Here is a 20,000-nt window from a genome sequence, read left to right on the forward strand (position 1 = left end):
TGACAAGTTGGCGACATTCTTACAGAAAGACTTGAAGCAAACGACAAATAGAAAGTGGCTTGTGATGGGTCCGTTCTTTTTGTCCGTCACAGTGCAAGTTCCGGGTGGTTCTCTTCACGCCGACAACCATTGACAAGAATTAGCAACACTTCCTGTCCGAAGTGGATACGTGATCCTCGCTTGGTCGGTCGGGGACTTGTCCAGACTCAGGAAGCCAAAACAAAGAACGAACTTGTGCTTTCAATTGAACTCAATGTTTTGTTTTTTTCTGTTGTTCGGCACATAAATACTTAGGAATGGTAAAAATCCCAGGTTAAGCTTTACAACTAAAGTCAAGATCAACTGGCCTCTAAACAAACATCAAATGAAGACGAGAACGACAAAAGCTCAGAAAACGCACAGAGGCCAATTTCTTCTCAGTTCAGTTGGCTGAACGACAAGGCTCGAACGACCATTTGGTGGCGCCGCCGAATATTTCGATGCTGCTCTCCGTCCAAGAGAACACGTTGCCGGTCGGCGCTTTGCTGTTGCACGTGGCCAAGTTGTAGATTTCGGTGATGGACAGCTTCCTGTTCCAGATGTTTAGGTTCGCGAGCTCGCCCACGAAAGCCTGCGTTGCATCAAAGCCTCCTCCCAGTATGTCCTGTGAAAGATGCACAGAAACACAAAGAGGTTTATACACAAGCTCCTGTCCTCTGTGTTCACTGAGGCCCCTTCTACACTAAGCCGGCTAAGGTTATCCAGGGTAAATCCCACCTAACCTTATCCTTGTTGTTTAAGAAAACAGGAAGTGGCAACGGAGCTATACCAGCCATAGAAAGCTACAGAAGACTCATCGGTACTCACAAAAGAGAGCAAAATGTTGATTAGGTGGCAGATATATATTTGCAAGGCCATTTTCAAGAAGGATATTTAAAAAGAAACCATTTTCAAGAAGGATATTTAAAGAGAAATCATTTTCAAGAAGGAAATTTAAAAGAGAAACCATTTTCAAGAAGGATATTTAAAGAGAAACCATTTTCAAGAAGGATATTTAAAGAGAAATCATTTTCAAGAAGGAAATTTAAAAGAGAAACCTTTTTCAAGAAGGAAATTTAAAAGAGAAACCATTTTCAAGAAGGATATTTAAAGAAAAAACATTTTCAAGAAGGAAATTTAAAAGAGAAACCATTTTCAAGAAGGATATTTAAAGAGAAACCATTTTCAAGTAGGATATTTAAAGAGAAACCATTTTCAAGAAGGATATTTAAAGAGAAATCATTTTCAAGAAGGATATTTAAAGAGAAACTTTTTTCAAGAAGGAAATTTAAAAGAGAAACCATTTTCAAGAAGGATATTTAAAGAGAAACCATTTTCAAGAAGGATATTTAAAGAGAAACCATTTTCAAGAAGGATATTTAAAGAGAAACCATTTTCAAGGATATTTAAAGAGAAACCATTTTCAAGAAGGATATTTAAAGAAAAAACATTTTCAAGAAGGAAATTTAAAAGAAAAAACATTTTCAAGAAGGAAATTTAAAAGAGAAACCATTTTCAAGAAGGATATTTAAAGAGAAACCATTTTCAAGAAGGATATTTAAAGAAAAAACATTTTCAAGAAGGAAATTTAAAAGAAAAAACATTTTCAAGAAGGAAATTTAAAAGAGAAACCATTTTCAAGAAGGATATTTAAAGAGAAACCATTTTCAAGAAGGATATTTAAAGAAAAAACATTTTCAAGAAGGAAATTTAAAAGAGAAACCATTTTCAAGAAGGATATTTAAAGAGAAACCATTTTCAAGAAGGATATTTAAAGAGAAACCATTTTCAAGAAGGATATTTAAAGAAAAAACATTTTCAAGAAGGAAATTTAAAAGACAAACCATTTTCAAGAAGGATATTTAAAGAGAAACCATTTTCAAGAAGGATATTTAAAGAGAAACCATTTTCAAGAAGGATATTTAAAGAAAAAAAAATTTTCAAGAAGGAAATTTAAAAGAGAAACCATTTTCAAGAAGGATATTTAAAGAGAAATCATTTTCAAGAAGGATATTTAAAGAGAAACCATTTTCAAGAAGGATATTTAAAGAAAAAACATTTTCAAGAAGGAAATTTAAAAGACAAACCATTTTCAAGAAGGATATTTAAAGAGAAACCATTTTCAAGAAGGATATTTAAAGAGAAACCATTTTCAAGAAGGATATTTAAAGAAAAAAAAATTTTCAAGAAGGAAATTTAAAAGAGAAACCATTTTCAAGAAGGATATTTAAAGAGAAATCATTTTCAAGAAGGATATTTAAAGAGAAACCATTTTCAAGAAGGATATTTAAAGAGAAACCATTTCAAGAAGGATATTTAAAGAGAAGCCATTTTCAAGAAGGATATTTAAAGAAAAAACATTTTCAAGAAGGATATTTAAAGAGAAACTACATCTTGTGAATCAACTTTCACGTGAATCAACCGACTACGACCAACTACCGACTACGAGCGGTACCACTGGCTTATACGCCGTCGAATGGGTGCTATAAATTGTGAGTTCAAATATTTAGTTTAATATTTTCAGGTTACTATTATTTGTTTTACACAATTTTTTAAATTTTGACAGTACCACGTAAGATATGTTTTAATTGCTGAAGCGGGTTTATTGAACGTTAAATGCGCCGAAAAATAGACCGCTTTGTACACTGTTGAGGGGATCCAATACCCAGTAGTGTGCAATTAGATGCACAGAAACACAAAGAGGTTTATACACAAGCTCCTGTCCTCTGTGTTCACTGAGGCCCCTTCTACACTAAGGTTATCCAGGTTAAATACCACTTAACCTTATCCTTGTCCACACACACACAATGGTCGTTTAAGAAAACAGGAAGTGGCAACGGAGCTATACCAGCCATAGAAAGCTACAGAAGACTCATCGGTACTCACAAAGGAGAGCAAAATGTTGATTAGGTGGCAGATATATATTTGTAAGGCCATTTTCAAGAAGGATATTTAAAGAGAAACTACACCTTGTGAGACGACGTCTGCCAATACCGGAAGCTTCAGAATCAACTTTCACGTGAATCAACCGACTACGACCAACTACCGACTACGAGCGGTACCACTGGCTTATACGCCGTCGAATGGGTGCTACAAATTGTGAGTTCAAATATTTAGTTTAATATTTTCAGGTTACATTTGTTTTACACAATTCTTTTAATTTTGACAGTACCACGTAAGATATGTTTTAATTGCTGAAGCGGGTTTATTGAACGTTAAATGCGCCGAAAAATAGACCGCTTTGTACACTGTTGAGGGGTTTCAATGCGCAGTAGTGTGCAAGCGTGTTTCTGTATAGTATTTCTCCAGCCGTGCCCATGTGGTGACATAAATTACAGTATTTTTTAGAGGTGAAGTCCTAGGTCGGGGGGGTCAGCAACCCATTTACCAAATGGTAAATGGGTTGTACTTTCTACCTTTTTTTAAGGAACTCAAAGCGCTTTGACACTATTTCCACATTCACCCATTCACACACACCTGATGGCGGGAGCTGCCATGCACGCGCTAACCAGGCCCATCAGGAGCAAGGGTGAAGTGTCTTGCTCAAGGACACAACAGACGTGACTAGGATGGTAGAAGGTGGGGATTGAACCAGGAACCCTCAGATTGCTGGATTGCTCTTTACCACCGCCCTAGTGACCTCTTTCAGAGATGTCCATGTAAGTCCATGTCACTATGTAAAGCGCTTTGAGTCACTAGAGAAAAGCGCTATATAAATATAGTTCACTTCACATGTGTGAAAATGGAAAAAGATGAAAATATATTTTTATTTTATTTTAATATGGTTTCTGTAGGAGAACAAACATGACACAAACCTTCCTAATTGTTAGAAATCCCACTCTTTGTATTAAACATGCTTCACTGATGACAGTATTTGGCAAGCACTGTTTTGTCCTACTAATTTCAGCGATCCTTGAACTCATCGTAGTTTGTTTGCATGTACAACTTTCTCCGACGCTGTCACAGAAAGACTTGTTTTATGCCACTCCTTCTTTGTCTCTTTTTGTCCACCAAACGTTTTATACTGTGCGTGAATGGACAAAGTCGAGCTTTCTTGATTTTACTGACTTGTTGGAGCGCTGTTCAGGCATATTTGGTCAATCCATGACTGCAAGCTAATCGACGCTAACGTGCTATTTAGGCTAGCTGTATGTACATATTGCATCACTATGCCTCGTTTGTAGGTTTATTTCAGCTCATTTAATTTCCTTGACTTATATCCTCTTTGTATTTAATTTATATTTGCATGTCTCATGACACATTATCTGTATGTAATATTGGCTGCACTTCTCATAGTTGTTAGTGTGCCATGTTGTTCCAGACCACAGCAAACGTTACTCAGCTTGCAAAGATTGTAAAAAAAACCATTAGAAGAAAACAGCCTGCCGTTTCTTTTAACTTGGACACACACATCTATACCTTTGGCCATTGTAATCCAGTCATTTCCAAAAGTTATATCATCCTGTGAGAAGCCTCCATTTTACGAGTGATTCCCAATGTTGCAAAAATGTGTCGAATAAAAATGTAAATATTTCTGTCAGCGAAGATTTGCGTCAGCCTTTGATAGTAGGCTAATATAGCTAATATAGACACTTACATCATGTGTTGCCTTCATTAGAACACTTATATAAGACTTTTAAAGTCATTTTGATAGTAGGCTAATATAACTACCGTATTTTCCGCACTATAAGGCGCACCGGATTATAAGGCGCACCTTCAATGAATGGCCTGTTTTAAAACTTTGTTCATATATAAGGCGCACCGCATTATAAGGCGCATAGAATAGACGCTACAGTAGAGGCTGGGGTTACGTTATGCATCCCGTAGTTGCGAGACCTGTTGTGGCTCAATATTGGTCCATATATAAGGCGCACCGGATTATAAGGCGCACTGTCAGATTTTGAGAAAATTGGAGGTTTTTAGGTGCGCCTTATAGTGCGTAAAAATATGGTAATATGGACATTTATATCATGTTTTGCCTTCATTATAACACTTATATAAGGCTTTTAATTTTTTGCGGCTCCAGACAGATTTTTTTAATGTATTTTTGGTCCGATATGGCTCTTTCAACATTTTGGGTTGCCGACCCCTGGACTAGGTGAGAAGCGCACAGCCCGCCACTGCTAAATACATTCCGTACGTTTGTGTCGGTGCATGGATTAGGAGCACAATACCCCCTAACCTTCACACACACGCACACCAACACACATTTAACTGTCATGGGTTGCATTAAATACAGTTTGTGCATTTACAAAAGATGTACTGCACCTGCTCTTGTCCAAGGACCAGCACCCCCTCTGGTTTGATGGGATGATACGGTGCCAGATTTTCCCCGTTTCCCCTCATCACTCCGTCCTGGAAGGCCTCCCACATTCCATCTCGGGTTGTCCACGTGATGCAGAGGTGATGCCATTTGCCATCATTGATGAGGAACGGCAGCTTTGCAACCTGGACAAGACACATTTGAGAGTCAGGCAGAGACTTAAAGGTACTATTAGTCACATTTATGATGTACAGCCAGGGGACACGCAGCTGCTTAGAGCCCCACGTACCGGTCCGTGGACCGATTGGTACCGGGCCCCGGCCGCACGAGGAATTTAAAAATATATATATATATATTTTTTGTAATTTTTTAAAAAATTTAATCAACATAAAAAACACAATATATGCATTATGTATCAATATAAATCAATACAGTCTGCAGGGATACAGTCCGTAAGCACACATGATTATTTTTCTTTATGACAAAAAAAATAAAAAAATAAAAATGTTTTACTAAACACATTCAATAGTACAAAACCCAAAACCAATGAGGTTGGCATGTTGTGTAAATGGTAAATAAAAACAGAATACAATGATTTGCAAATCCTTTTCCAACTTATATTCAATTGAATAGACTGCAGAGACAAGATATTTAATGTTCCAACTGAGAAACTTATTTTATTTTTGCAAATAATCATTAACTTAGAATTTAATGGCAGCAACACATTGCAAAAAAGTTGGCACAGGTGCATTTTTACCACTGTGTTACATGGCCTTTCCTTTTAACAACACTCAGTAAAGGTTTGGGAACTGAGGAGACCAATTTTTGAAGGTTTTCATGTGGAATTCTTTCCCGTTATTGCTTGATGTACAGCTTAAGTTGTTCAACAGTCTCCGTTGTGGTATTTTAGGCTTCATAATGCGCCACGCAATTTCAATGGGAGACAGGTCTGGACTACAGGCAGGCCAGTCTAGTACCCGCACTCTTTTACTATGAAGCCATGCTGTTGTGACACGTCGCTTGGCATTGTCTCACTAAAATAAGCAGGGGCGTCCATGGTAACGTTGCATGGATGGCAACATATGTTGCTCCAAAACCTGTATGTACTTTTCAGCATTAATGGTGCCTTCACAGATGTGTAAGTTACCCATGCCTTGGGCACTAATACACCCCCATACCATCACAGATGCTGGCTTTTCAACTTTGCGCCTATAACAATCCGGATAGTTCTTTTCCTCTTTGGTCCAGAGGACACAATGTCCACGGTTTCCAAAAACAATTTGAAATGTGGATAACACTGATAACACTGACTTAAATGCTGTTTTGTTTTGTGCAGCTCTGTATTGATCTCACATGCTCTTTGGTGTTCAATATATCATACTTGATAGCAATGTTCCCTCTAAGCCAGTGGCTTAGAGGGAGGCTGGTATTTCCAGCTGCACAAGAAATACAAAAAAAAATTGTATTTTATTTGTATTTTTATTTTTTAAATTAAGTCAACATAAAAAGCACAATATATACATTATATATCAATATAGATCAATACAGTCTGCAGGGATACAGTCCGTAAGCACACACGATTGTATTTCTTTAAAAAAAATTATTTAAAAAAAATAAAAAATAACCCCAGCACATTCCGTCACGTATTGTGCGTCCTGGACCTGCTTTGCATAATATATGTGACCACTCCTTTTAGAGGCGGCTTTAGTGTTGTTGACTGTGGAACTCCTGAATAAACAGAGGGACGCAGGAGCTGAACCTTAGAGCGTAGGGCAAGACTGTGACCAAGGGTGCAGCTCCATGCGTTCTCCTCATGAGCTAAATTGAACTCTGTGTCTGCATGATTCCTCGCTTCTTGTCTGATTAATAGAAGTCATCAGTGTTTGAACCTGACACGGCAGCTAAAGTTTAGATCCATGAAGGAAAGAAGAAAGAAATTTGTTTTCTTTTGTATTATTTTTTTTTATGAATTAACGTTTATGACAACCTTTTTCCAAAACACAATACAGAATGTGAGATATAACAGGATAATGCATACATTTATCATTTGTTTTGGAAACGGTTACGAAAAAGTGGGACCCCAAAAATGTACTGTGGGACCCCATTTTTATGACTTGATGGGGTCCCCGGGAGCCCATTTTGAAAATTCCTAGCGCCAACACTGATGGAGTTTTGGTGCGTGCAAAACAGCAGCAGGCGGCTGTGGCCTGCGGGCCGGTTCTAATACTAATCAAATATCATCCCGGGCTGAATCTGGCCCACGAGCCTTGACTTTCACACATAGGAGTTAGAATGTATTTATTTTAGCACTGCGTAATTGTATGTAAATACATTTTTCATCCGTTTTTATTACTCCCTTCTTTTTCAGTGTATTTCATTAATTATTTTTTATAATCGGCCTTAACTAAGCCTCGATATTCATCTTTGTGATCAACACAAGGTTTCATATCATTTGACAAGGTGTATCCTGTTAAACTGTTAGATATAATTATTTAATACAATTTAAATCAAGAGTAAGATTACGAATTCAGTGTTAATATTTGAGTGGAAGTGTCGTAGTGGAAAAGTTGGGCTCTGAGGTCACAAAGGTTAAGAACCCTGCATTAAGCTGCACAAGTCTACTTACACAGCCAATCAATGTCATTAACAGCATGTTTTGCGTATGTATGGCACATGCTGGCATGTGTTGCAGGTTGGCAAGCTAATGGCTATTCTATTAATCTATGAAGGATGTGCCAATCGGTCACCGGTCAGTGAAAATGTATGTGATTGCCATTAATGGCCATTAAGGCCGATTAATGCCTTTTAATGCCAATCACAACTGTTGATCCCCTCCGGCTGACACTGTATTTTCTTTTAGTAACCCGACTGGCAGGCTGCTAGCAACTAATTGTGTATCTCCATACACAGTGTGGAGCCGCTCCCCTAAGATAATAATAATCACATCCAAATAAACAGCATTTTTTAGTATCTTAAATATTACACTTAGACTTCCTTTGTCATTCAAATTTGAACTTTACAGTACAGAAAAGGACGAAATGTTGTTGCAATTGCTCGTTGTAGTGCAGGATAAAAGAGCAGTAAGGTGCAGATTAATAAGTAACATTATCACTGAAGGACGAGGATAAATATGTTACATTTGGAGCGCAAACCAGGAGCAGGCATGCTAATAATAATAATAGCTAAGATAACTGCTAAGCTGGTTTTAAACTACACCAAGATGTAAGTGCTTAGTAAACATTAAGAAGTCTTAAAGGAAATGTGTTGCAAAAACCAAATGTTTTAAATGAGTAGTAGATTGTAGACGTTATTGTGTACTATTGTTTTTTTCCCAAACAATTGTATGTAATAAAATAGAAGAAGGAACTAGCTTGTGATCTACATGTACCGTATTTTTCGGACTATAAGGCGCACTTAAAATCCTTTCGTTTTCGCAAAAATCGACAGTGCGCCTTATAACCCGGTGCGCCTAATGTACGGCATGATTCTGGCTGTGCTTACCGACCTCGAAGCTATTTTATTTGGTACATGGTGTAATGATATGTGTGACCAGTAGATGGCAGTCACGCATAAGAGATACGTGTAGACTGCAAGATGACGCCAGTAAACAACACCAAAACTTTGAATGTACCATTGAGAATATAGAACATTAGACACGGCACTCAAAAATCTGTCAAAAATGTTTTTAGTACGACTTTGGTAAGCTACGAAGCCACACCGCTTGAAGGATTGTACTGTGCTTCGACATACGAGTATTAATATGGTGTGTGTATGAGGACCGCAAAATGGTACAGACGTTATCTGGCGTTTTGTTTCGCAATATTAATAATAATAATAATAAAAAATGTTGGGTTAAAAATTTTAACCCAACTGCTGGTTCAGAAAAGGACAAACTCCTTATTTGAGGTATTTTAACTCAACATTTTGGGTTCATTTTAACCCAATCCAACTTTTGTGTTGAATTATTTAACCAAAAACTTTAGTAATGATAACGTACTGTTAGGTTATTGTAAATAATGTTAATTATATTAATCCATATTAAAATTCCCTTCAAGAAAAAAGTAACTTTAATAAATAAAAAAAAGCCTTATACCCAAAAATGCGTTACCCGTTGAAAAACAACCCAAAAATGGTTCATAATTTTGAAAACCCACAAATTTTGTTAGAGTAATACTCTTATAACTCCAAAAAAGGATTGCTCATCATAAAATAACTCCAAAATTTAACCCAACACTAGCAACTCATAAATTGGGTTATCAAAACAACCCAGCATTTTTTAGCATGTATGTTTTGTGTATAAGGACCGCAAAATAACACCTATTAGCGGACATATTATCTGGCGTTTTGTCTCGCAATATGATGCAAAACCAACTTTTCTTTGTAGTAGAATTTCTGACCTTTTGACCTATATTTCTTGTCTTTTAAGAATGTCCGCTCATTTTCAATACTCTTGTATTTTTGTTTCATTGAATGGACCAGTTGTGGGACAAAAGTGAATTTTAAGTCATGCCAACCTGTCTAGAGAATGTGTTGACTGTCTAAAAGATTCGAGTTGTTATGGAACAGATAGGGAAAACAAAATAAGACATTGACGCACTAACAAGAGAGATAAGAAAGGGATAAAGCCAAACGAAGAGAGTGTTTTGGTTACCATTTTTTCATGCTGACGGGCACGCCCGTGGGGAAAACTTTCTGTGTGCTAGACAACTCAACCCAACCATTGTACCATTTGATTATGAGTAAAATAAAACTCTTGTGTTAAATCTACTTTGGTTCTCATTGACAACCTGGACTTTCCACAACATCTTACCTTCTGGTACCCGCTGATGTGTATTTGAGATCTGCAAAATTTGAGTGCTTCCGCCATTGTAGTCCGTGACGACACCGTAGTTGATAAGCTTCTTCTTTTTCTCTATCTTCTTGTTATTGGACATTCATCCTCCGCTGTTGCCATTTCTAATATAAAGTAGCGCAAAGTTCTTACTTACCGTATTTTTCGGACGATAAGTCGCAGTTTTTTTCATAGTTTGGCCGGGGGTGTGACTTATACTCAGGAGCGACTTATGTGTGAAATTATTAACACATTACCGTAAAATACCAAATAATATTATTTAGCTCATTCACGTAAGAGACTAGACGTATAAGATTTCATCGGATTTAGCGATTAGGAGTGACAGATTGTTTGGTAAACGTATAGCATGTTCTATATGTTATAGTTATTTGAATGACTCTTACCATAATATGTTCCGTTAACATACCAGGCACGTTCTCAGTTGGTTATTTATGCCTCATATAACGTACACTACCGTTCAAAAGTTTGGGGTCACATTGAAATGTCCTTATTTTTGAAGGAAAAGCACTGTACTTTTCAATGAAGATAACTTTAAACTAGTCTTAACTTTAAAGAAATACACTCTATACATTGCTAATGTGGTAAATGACTATTCTAGCTGCAAATGTCTGGTTTTTGGTGCAATATCTACATAGGTGTATAGAGGCCCATTCCCAGCAACTATCACTCCAGTGTTCTAATGGTACAATGTGTTTGCTCATTGGCTCAGAAGGCTAATTGATGATTAGAAAACCCTTGTGCAATCATGTTCACACATCTGAAAACAGTTTAGCTCCTTACAGAAGCTACAAAACTGACCTTCCTTTGAGCAGATTGAGTTTCTGGAGCATCACATTTGTGGGGTCAATTAAACGCTCAAAATGGCCAGAAAAAGAGAACTTTCATCTGAAACTCGACAGTCTATTCTTGTTCTTAGAAATGAAGGCTATTCCACAAAATTGTTTGGGTGACCCCAAACTTTTGAACGGTAGTGTACACTTATTCAGCCTGTTGTTCACTATTCTTTATTTATTTTAAATTGCCTTTCAAATGTCTATTCTTGGTGTTGGGTTTTATCAAATACATTTCCCCAAAAAATGCGACTTATACTCCAGTGCGACTTATATATGTTTTTTTCCTTCTTTATTATGCATTTTCGGCCGGTGCGACTTATACTCCGGAGCGATTTATAGTCCGAAAAATACGGTACATCTGTCAGTAAACTAGCTATCAAAGTGCTAAACCGTAGTCGATAAGCTTCTTCTTTTTCTCTATCTTCTTGTTATGGGACATTCATCCTCCACGGTTGCCATTTCTAATATAAAGTAGTGTAAAGTTCTTACTTATATCCGTCAGTAAACTCGCCATGAAAGTGCTAAAACATACCGGTGTAGTGAGTTTATATTATTCACCCAAGGAACTTTAGTTATTAGAGAGTTCCGGTCGGACGGTTTTTCACGGGTTGTTGCACTAGTGAGCCACGGATGAGAAGATGCTGCTCCGTTATTGATTGAAGTAAAGTCTGAATGTCATTAAAACAGTTAGCTCCATCTTTTGACACTTCTTCCACTCCCGTCCTTGCACGCTACACCGCTACAACAAAGATGACGGGGAGAAGACGCTGTCGAAGGTGAGCCACGTAAATAAGACCGCCCACAAAACGGCGCATCCTCAAGCGACTTTCAGAAAGTGTCTCAAAGATAATCTGTAAAACATCATCTATGCAACATTTTGACCAAAGAACCACCATCACATGTTATGTAGACCACAAGGAAGTGTTTTACATTTAAAAAAAAATCATAATATGACCCCTTTAATGCGCCTTTTGTATGAAAATAGACCCGCTCATCAGCAGTGCGCCTTATAGTCCGAAAAATACGGTAATAATCAGTATCGAGTTGGTCTTGGCCAATCTCACTCCAGGATGATTGTTATCGGCAGCATAAAATCCTGATCCCGAATAGCTACATCAAACCCTCTGCATCTCCCAAACTTGACAACCCATTGAGACGTGCGAGTGAAAAAGCTGCAGCTGACATACCTTGTCATTAATGAGAAACTCCATTGGGTTGTTCCCCCATTCGATCAGCACCAGCTCGTTGGCCTGCCCAGGGACGGCGTAGGAGAAAGGTGTTCCTACACCCGGCGAGGCGTTGGATTTGATCCATAGACACACGGTGAGGGAGTACATCTCAGGCAGGCTCCTCTTGGCTTTGGCGTACATGTAGTTGGTTCTCAGGGGGAAGGTCAGCTGAAACTTATCAGCCGGTCTGTCTTTGCCTGGGGAGGAGAGGAACATCAGGGTGTCACATTCAGCTTCTGTGCACTCTGGCTGCTATTATTGTTTGCATGGGTGTAACTCATTGAGCAACATTGTGCTAATAATGAAGAATATTGTACCAACCACTCTTCCTGTTACCTTCTTTCTTACAGATACACACGTAAATGCAGAGCGGTTTCGGTATTTCTAGGATTTGTGTTTGGCTCCCATTACTACACAGGTGTCAAACTCAAGGAAATAATATGCGTCAATAAAATACTGCATGTATTTTCATTCATTATTATCTTATAATGTAACAAATATCATAATTACAAAAAAAAAATTCTTAAAATAATATGAATGTATGAATCTGTAATAAGAATGTTTTTATGTATTTTTTTTATGTTAATAATGTATTATTAAGTTAAAGTTAAAGTACCAATGATTGTCACACACACACTAGGTGTGGCAAAATTATTCTCTGCGTTTGACCCATCACCCTTGATCACCCCACCTGGGAGGCGAGGGGAGCAGTGAGCAGCAGCGGTGGCCGCGCCCGGGAACAATTTTTGGTGATTTTAGTTACATTTGTGTGAATTGAGGTTGGAAATTCGTTACAACCTGTAATAATAATGAACTATCTAATTCGTGTTTCCTGGTGATGTGTTCTATTATTATACATTACAAACTTTTTTTGTAAAAATAAAAAAAAATATCTGATTGACTTATGATTTTCGAGCAAGTTATCCAATAAATTGTCAATTATAAAAATGGCAATAGATTTTACAGTAAAAAATAATAACTGCTCAAAAAACATGGTGCCGCTTTTGTATTTACAGTAATTCACTATAAAAAACAACAGTCATAGATTTTACTGTAAAAAACGGGCAGCTCTGTCGCCAGAATTTTACCATAAAAAACAATGGTACCATTCTTCCATTTACTTTAATATGCTGTAAAAAACACAACCAATTCTACAATAAAAAAATGTTTTACCGAGTACATAAAAAATGATGTAATGTACAGTACAGGCCAAAAGTTTGGACACACCTTCTCATTCAATGGGTGTTCTTTATTTTCATGACTATTTACATTGTAGATTGTCACTGAAGGCATCAAAACTATGAATGAACACATGTGGAGTTATGTACTTAACAAAAAAAAAAGGTGAAATAACTGAAAACATGTTTTATATTCTAGATTCTTCAAAATAGCCACCCTTTGCTCTGATTACTGCTTTGCACACTCTTGGCATTCTCTCGCTGAGCTCCAAGAAATGGTTTTCACTTCACAGGTGTCATAATTTTGATGACTTCAGTGACAATCTTCAATGTAAATAGTCATGAAAATAAAAAAAACACATTGAAATGAGGAAGTGTGTCAAAACCTTTGGCCTGTACTGTATATAATAATATCATGAGTGAATCCTTATACATTTATATTCATATATTATTCACGGTGACAAACCATAACTGCAATGTGGCCCTCAGTGAAAACGACCTTGACACCCGTACTCTACTGCCATGATGATGTCAACAATTGTTTGATACCCCTAGACGAGTCATTATTAACTGAGTACTTGTTTTGTTTAAAGTATGCAAAAGTCATACCGTATTTTCCGGACCATAGGGTGCACCGGATTATAAGGCGCACTGCTAATGAATGGTCTATTTTCAATGTTTTTTCATATATAAGGCGCACCGGATTATAAGGCGCATTAAAGGAGTCATATGTTTTTTATTTTTTTCTAAATGTAAAACACTTCCTTGTGGTCTACATAACATGTGATGGTGGTTCTTTGGTCAAAATGTTGCATAGATGATGTTTAACAGATCATTTTCAAGCCGCTTTCTGACAGTCGCTTCAGGGAGCGCCGTTTTGTGGGCGGTCTTATTTACTTCGGCAGCGTCTTTTCCCCGTCATCTTTGTTGTAGCGGTGTAGCGTGCAAGGACGGGAGTGGAAGAAGTGTCAAAAGATGGCGCTAACTGTTTTAATGACATTCAGACTTTACTTCAATCAATAACGGAGCAGCATCTCCTCATCCGTGGCTCACTAGTGCAACAACAAGGCCGGAAATGTGTCCCGTGAAAAACCGTCCGACCGGAACTCTCTAATAACTAAAGTTCCTTGAGTGAATAATGTAAAGTCACTACACCGGTATGTTTTAGCACTTTCATGGCGAGTTTACTGACAGATATAAGTAAGAACTTTACACTACTTTATATTAGAAATGGCAACAGCGGAGGATGAATGTCCCATAACAAGAAGATAGAGAAAAAGAAGAAGCTTATCGACTACGATGTCGGCACGGACTACAAAGGCAGACATGTGCAAATTTTCAGGACTTATGCAGATCTCAAATACAGATCAGCAGGTACCAGAAAGTAAGAAAAGTTGCTCTTGCATAATATTGCGAAACAAAACACCAGATAATATGTCTTACCTTATACACACACCATAATAATACTCCTATGTTGAAGCAAAGTACAATCCATCAAGCGGTGTGGCTTCGTAGCTTACCAAAGTCGTACTAAAACATTTTGATAGATTTTTGAGCGCCGTGTGTAATGTTCTATATTTTCAATGGAACATATAAAATGTTGGTGTTGTTTACTTGAGTCATATTGCAGTCTACTCATATCTCTTATGTGTGACTGCCATCTACTGGTCACACTTATCATTACACCATGGGCCAAATAAAATAGCTTCGAGGTCGGTAAGCAGAACCAGAATTATTCCGCACATTAGGCGCACCGGGTTATAAGGCGCACTGTCGAGTTTTGAGAAGAGAAAAAAAGGATTTTAAGTGCGCCTTATAGTCCGGAAAATACAGTACTTGTGGAAAAGTATGTCTTTGATTAAAATGTAATTTAATTAAAGCCTTTGAATGTGTAGAATGTTAACTAAGGTTGGAAGTATCAATCCAAATATTGATCGTATCAATACTAGCATGATTAGATTGATATTTTCCAGTTCTGTTCTATGAAGATGTTCACAAATATCTGTTGTTTTTGTTGTTTTATTGTTGGTGTTGTTAAAGTGTGTACTAACTCAAGAATTACGTTGTTGGACATGGGGAGATTTAAATGAGAACCAATAGTAGTTTTTGCTTTTGTTTAGTACTGACACTCTACTCTATATATTGATCCGGCCTTGTAGTTGCATGTGACGTGGCTGTGGTATCAGATCAATGCTGAAGTTTACATTATCGTCCCTGACTTATGGGAACTGGGAAACGCGAGAAGCCAGGCTGTAACTTCCTGTCTATATGGGTGCTTCACACAAAGAACCAATCATATGCCTTCTTTAGATTGATCAACGTGGTACGGTAGGCTCTTAGGGCCTTTCAAATTGAAAATAAATACCATACCAAGCAATCTTTTGCTTTTTTTTTTCAAAAATATATAGCAAAGAAAAAGTAAAAGTTGGTCCTAAGTGCAATAACAAGGCACATACATTTAAGTATTTGTACTTAGCTACAAACATGGTGGGCCAACAAGCATATTTTTTTTATAGCAAGAAATCAAATGAAAGCAGTGTGAAAGTGTCGCATACATGCACTGTTCTCTTCTGTGGAAATGGTTCCCACAGGGATTTGGGTGAAAGTTAGTTCAGAGTTCCTTAAATAGTCCATCAAAAAGTTGTCAAAACAAACCAAAAAAATGCAGAGAAAGTTGGCTGCTGTGTTCAGATGGTTTTTCTTGAGCCCAGTCAAAAACACGAGCTGCCTGTTTATGATTTGTTTACCTTTCTGGTTCTATATTTGCTTACATATGAGCAGGTTTTTTTTTTTTGTAGGAAACTTCCTTGTGGAATGAATTTGTGCTTTCTTGCTGTATGTTGCAATATTCAACATCAACAACACCCTGTGAGATGGTGTTATAAACTAGATTCATAAATCTTTTATAGGCTACATATCCCATAGCCACGACACGCTCTATCTTGATATGTTGCTGGAACTTATCATCGCTGGACAAGGAAACCACTTAAAAATCGAATTCAACATCGACACAAAACAATCACTTCACACCTGCAGATGCCGGATTATAAATGACCATGTCATATTTGGAGCTCCACTAACTAAAAACTAATGTTTTACAGCACAAGCCAAAGGTTTGGACACACCTTTTCATTCAATGGGTGTTCTTTATTGTCATGACTATTTACATTGTAGATTGTCACTGAAGGTTTTATATTCTAGTTCCTTCAAAATAGCCACCCTTTGCTCTGATTACTGCTTTGCACACTCTTGGCATTCTCTTGATGAGCTTCAAGCACACCTGTGAAGTGAAAACCATTTCAGGTGACTACCTCTTGAAGCTCTTCGAGATAATGCGAACACTGTGCAATGTTACAGTGGACACAAATATTAAACATACTCTGCCTTGTATTTAATGAATACTTAGGCCTAGACAGTTTGAGAACCACTGTATTATCTTATTGAGCTGAGGATAAATACTTTGAATACTGCACCACGCTCTCAGACCAGAGCTGTCCTATCTACTAAGCCTGTGAGCATGAACTGATTAATTGAACGTCTTCAACAATCCGTACAGTCCAGTTGCGGTCGATTCCACTGCAGCTAAAAGTTATACACGACGTACAAAAAGTTAGGAACATACAGCTTTCGGGTGAAATTTCAGTATGAAGATAAAACCTTTACAGGGGAACTTTTGAACGCACGTGTAGCGTTTCACAACTTCTTGTCCAAATTGCTGTTTTCTAAGAAGAAACTGAACAGCCCAAAACTCGACGAGTGAAAGAGTTTGTCAAATTTCCGCAGAACGTACCGTATTTTTCGGACTATAAGGCACACTTAAAATCCTTTCGTTTTCTCAAAAGTCGACAGTGCGCCTTATAACCCGCCTAATGTACGGAATAATTTTGGTTGTGCTTACCGACCTCGAAGCTATTTTATTTGGTACATGGTGTAATGATAAGTGTGACCAGTATATGGCAGTCACACATAAGAGATATGTGTAGACTGCAATATGACTCAAGTAAACAACACCAAAAAAAATATAGAACATTACACACGGCGCTCAAAAATCTATCAAAATGTTTTAGTACGACTTTGGTAAGCTATGAAGCCGCATCGCTTGATGGATTGTACTGTGCTTCAACATGCGAGTATTATTATGGTGTGTGTATAAGGTAAGATATTATCTGGCATTTTGTTTCGTAATATTATGCAAAAGCAACTTTTCTTACCTTCTGGTACCTGCTGATCTGTATTTGGGATCTGCATAAGTCCTGAAAATTTGCTTGTGTCTGCCTTTGTAGTCGATAAGTTTCTTCTTTTTCTCTATCTTCTTGTTATGGGACATTCATCCTCCACTGTTGCCATTTCTAATATAAAGTAGTGTAAAGTTCTTACTTATATCTGTTAGTAAACTCGCCATGAAAGTGTTAAAACATACCGGTGTAGTGAGTTTACATTATTCACCCAAGGAACTTTAGTTATTAGAGAGTTCCGGTCGAACGTTTTTTCCCGGGACACATTTCCGGCGTTGTTGTTGCACTAGTGAGCCACGGATGAGGAGATGCTGCTCCGTTATTGATTGAAGTAAAGTCTGAATGTCATTAAAACAGTTAGCTCCATCTTTTGACACTTCTTACACTCCCGTCCTTGCACGCTACACCGCTACAACAAAGATGACGGGGAGAAGACGCTGTCGAAGGTGAGCCACGTAAATAAGATGATCTGTAAAACATCATCTATGCAACATTTTGACCAAAGAACTACCATCACATGTTATGTAGACCACAAGGAAGTGTTTTACATTTAGAATTTTTTTTATTATAATATGACCCCTTTAATGTGCCTTATAATCCGGTGCGCCTTTTGTATGAAAATAGACCTGACTAGACCCACTCATCGGCAGTGCGCCTTATCATCCGGTGCGCCCTATGGTCCAGTAAAATACGATAGGCCTTTCTGTGACCGTAGTCTCGCTGCTGCAACCTGCTGATGAAACTAATGTGGCCCTCCAAGCCTCTCAGAACATTCTGTTTGACGCCTGTGGCGAAGTACTGATCTTCTTGGACTCATGATGGTGAAAGTTCAAAAGTTTACACCTGTAAAGTTTACAGTGGGTTCTAGCGTCATACTAAAAGTTGACTTTTTGTGATATCCCATAATGTGATATGGTTTTGTTACTTTTCCTGTATCTTAGCAATAAGTCACGGGCTATTAGAAATTGAGCTTTTACCTGCAAGTTAAACATGGAAAATCAGCGTGTCAATTCTTAAGATATGCAAAGCAATGCAGCTCCTCTCCCTCTCAAGGCGGTGCAGCAGCAAACACATCCGAACCCACGAGAATTCATCAAATATTTTGTTTCTGGAGGACGCGGCGCCCTTGAGCAACGAAACCAACTCAAACTCCGCGCCAACGCACCTTTCTCCAGGTCTGTGATGCGGTGGTGCAGTGAGGTGAGCGTGGACTCCACGCGGTTCCGCTGTTCGCTGTCATTCCTGGAGCCGCTCTTGGACTCCTCCAGCGTGTTGACCCGGGACAGAACCTGCTTCTCCATGTCGTCTATCTTGTTCTGGAGCAAATCCTTCAGGCTGTTTGCCTGCACGGTGTTATTCCCCCGGCTGTAGTGCTGCAGCGCACAGCGGGAAGGAAGCTTAGATGAGGAAGAGTGAATCTGCTGGAAGTCTACTTTGGAAATCAGCGGATGTTTACGCTCTGCGTCAAATTACCGCACCGCTTTCCCGTATCTGCACTCTCACCACGTTATCCAATATAATAGATGTACTGTATCGCATGTCCTGTATCTCCAAATAGCATTTGTACTGCTTCAAGCCATTAAGTGTTATTTTATACACTTTGCAACTGCACTGACTTTAACCTTAATAATATATACAGTATGTATGGGATCTTAAAAGGGAACTACGCTTTTTTCTAATGTGCCTATCATTCACAATCCTTATGTAAGACAAGACCCGCGTGTATGTATGTTTGTATGTATCTATGTATGTATGTATGTATGTATGTATGTATGTATCTATGTATGTATATATGTATGTAGGGAATAAGCGGTAGAACATGGATGGATGGATGGATGGATGTATATATGTGTATATATATATATATATATAATAAAACATTTACAACAATTATTACAAAATGCCTATAATTATTGTATTTATAACATGACTACATATGTTCTTATTTTATACACTTTGCAACTGCACCGACTTTAACCTTAATAATATATATATATATATATATATATATATATATATATATATATATATATATATATATATATATATATATATATATATATATATATATATATATATGCATAATAAAACAACAATTATTACAAAATGCCTATAATTATTGTATTCATAACATGACTACATATGTTCTTATTTTATATACTTTGCAACTGCACCGACTTTAACCTTAATAATGATAATAAATATATTTGAGACTTTTGTGATTTAGGGCTATATAAATAAAGATTAATTGATTGATATACGGTATATATATATATATATATATATATATATATATATATATATATATATATATATATATATATATATATATATATATATATATATAATAAAACATTTACAACAATTATTACAAATGGCCTACTATTATTGT

At 37.4% G+C, this 20,000-nt stretch overlaps 2 protein-coding genes across 2 annotated transcripts in view; one reads left to right on the top strand and one right to left on the bottom strand.

The window, feature by feature from the left end:
* Positions 1-20,000, top strand: part of rptor (regulatory associated protein of MTOR, complex 1) — a 401,659-nt gene that overhangs the window by 34,715 nt on the left and 346,944 nt on the right. The gene's annotated exons all lie outside the window — the stretch shown is intronic.
* The window catches only part of LOC133639373 (neuronal pentraxin-1-like), a 21,178-nt gene that overhangs the window by 330 nt on the left and 848 nt on the right, over positions 1-20,000 (bottom strand). Inside the window, exons 2-5 of the mRNA XM_062032636.1 lie at positions 18,774-18,981; positions 12,154-12,392; positions 5,287-5,466; positions 1-643 (exon numbers count right to left, since the gene is read on the bottom strand). The exon at positions 1-643 is cut by the window's left edge and continues 330 nt beyond it. Of these exons, the coding sequence (XP_061888620.1) occupies positions 422-643; positions 5,287-5,466; positions 12,154-12,392; positions 18,774-18,981 (849 nt within the window). The 3' untranslated portion in view covers positions 1-421. The remainder of the gene's footprint in view (positions 644-5,286; positions 5,467-12,153; positions 12,393-18,773; positions 18,982-20,000) is intronic.

The sequence above is a fragment of the Entelurus aequoreus genome, linkage group LG22 (genome assembly GCF_033978785.1).
Source record: "Entelurus aequoreus isolate RoL-2023_Sb linkage group LG22, RoL_Eaeq_v1.1, whole genome shotgun sequence".
Taxonomy (NCBI): Eukaryota; Metazoa; Chordata; class Actinopteri; order Syngnathiformes; family Syngnathidae; genus Entelurus; species Entelurus aequoreus.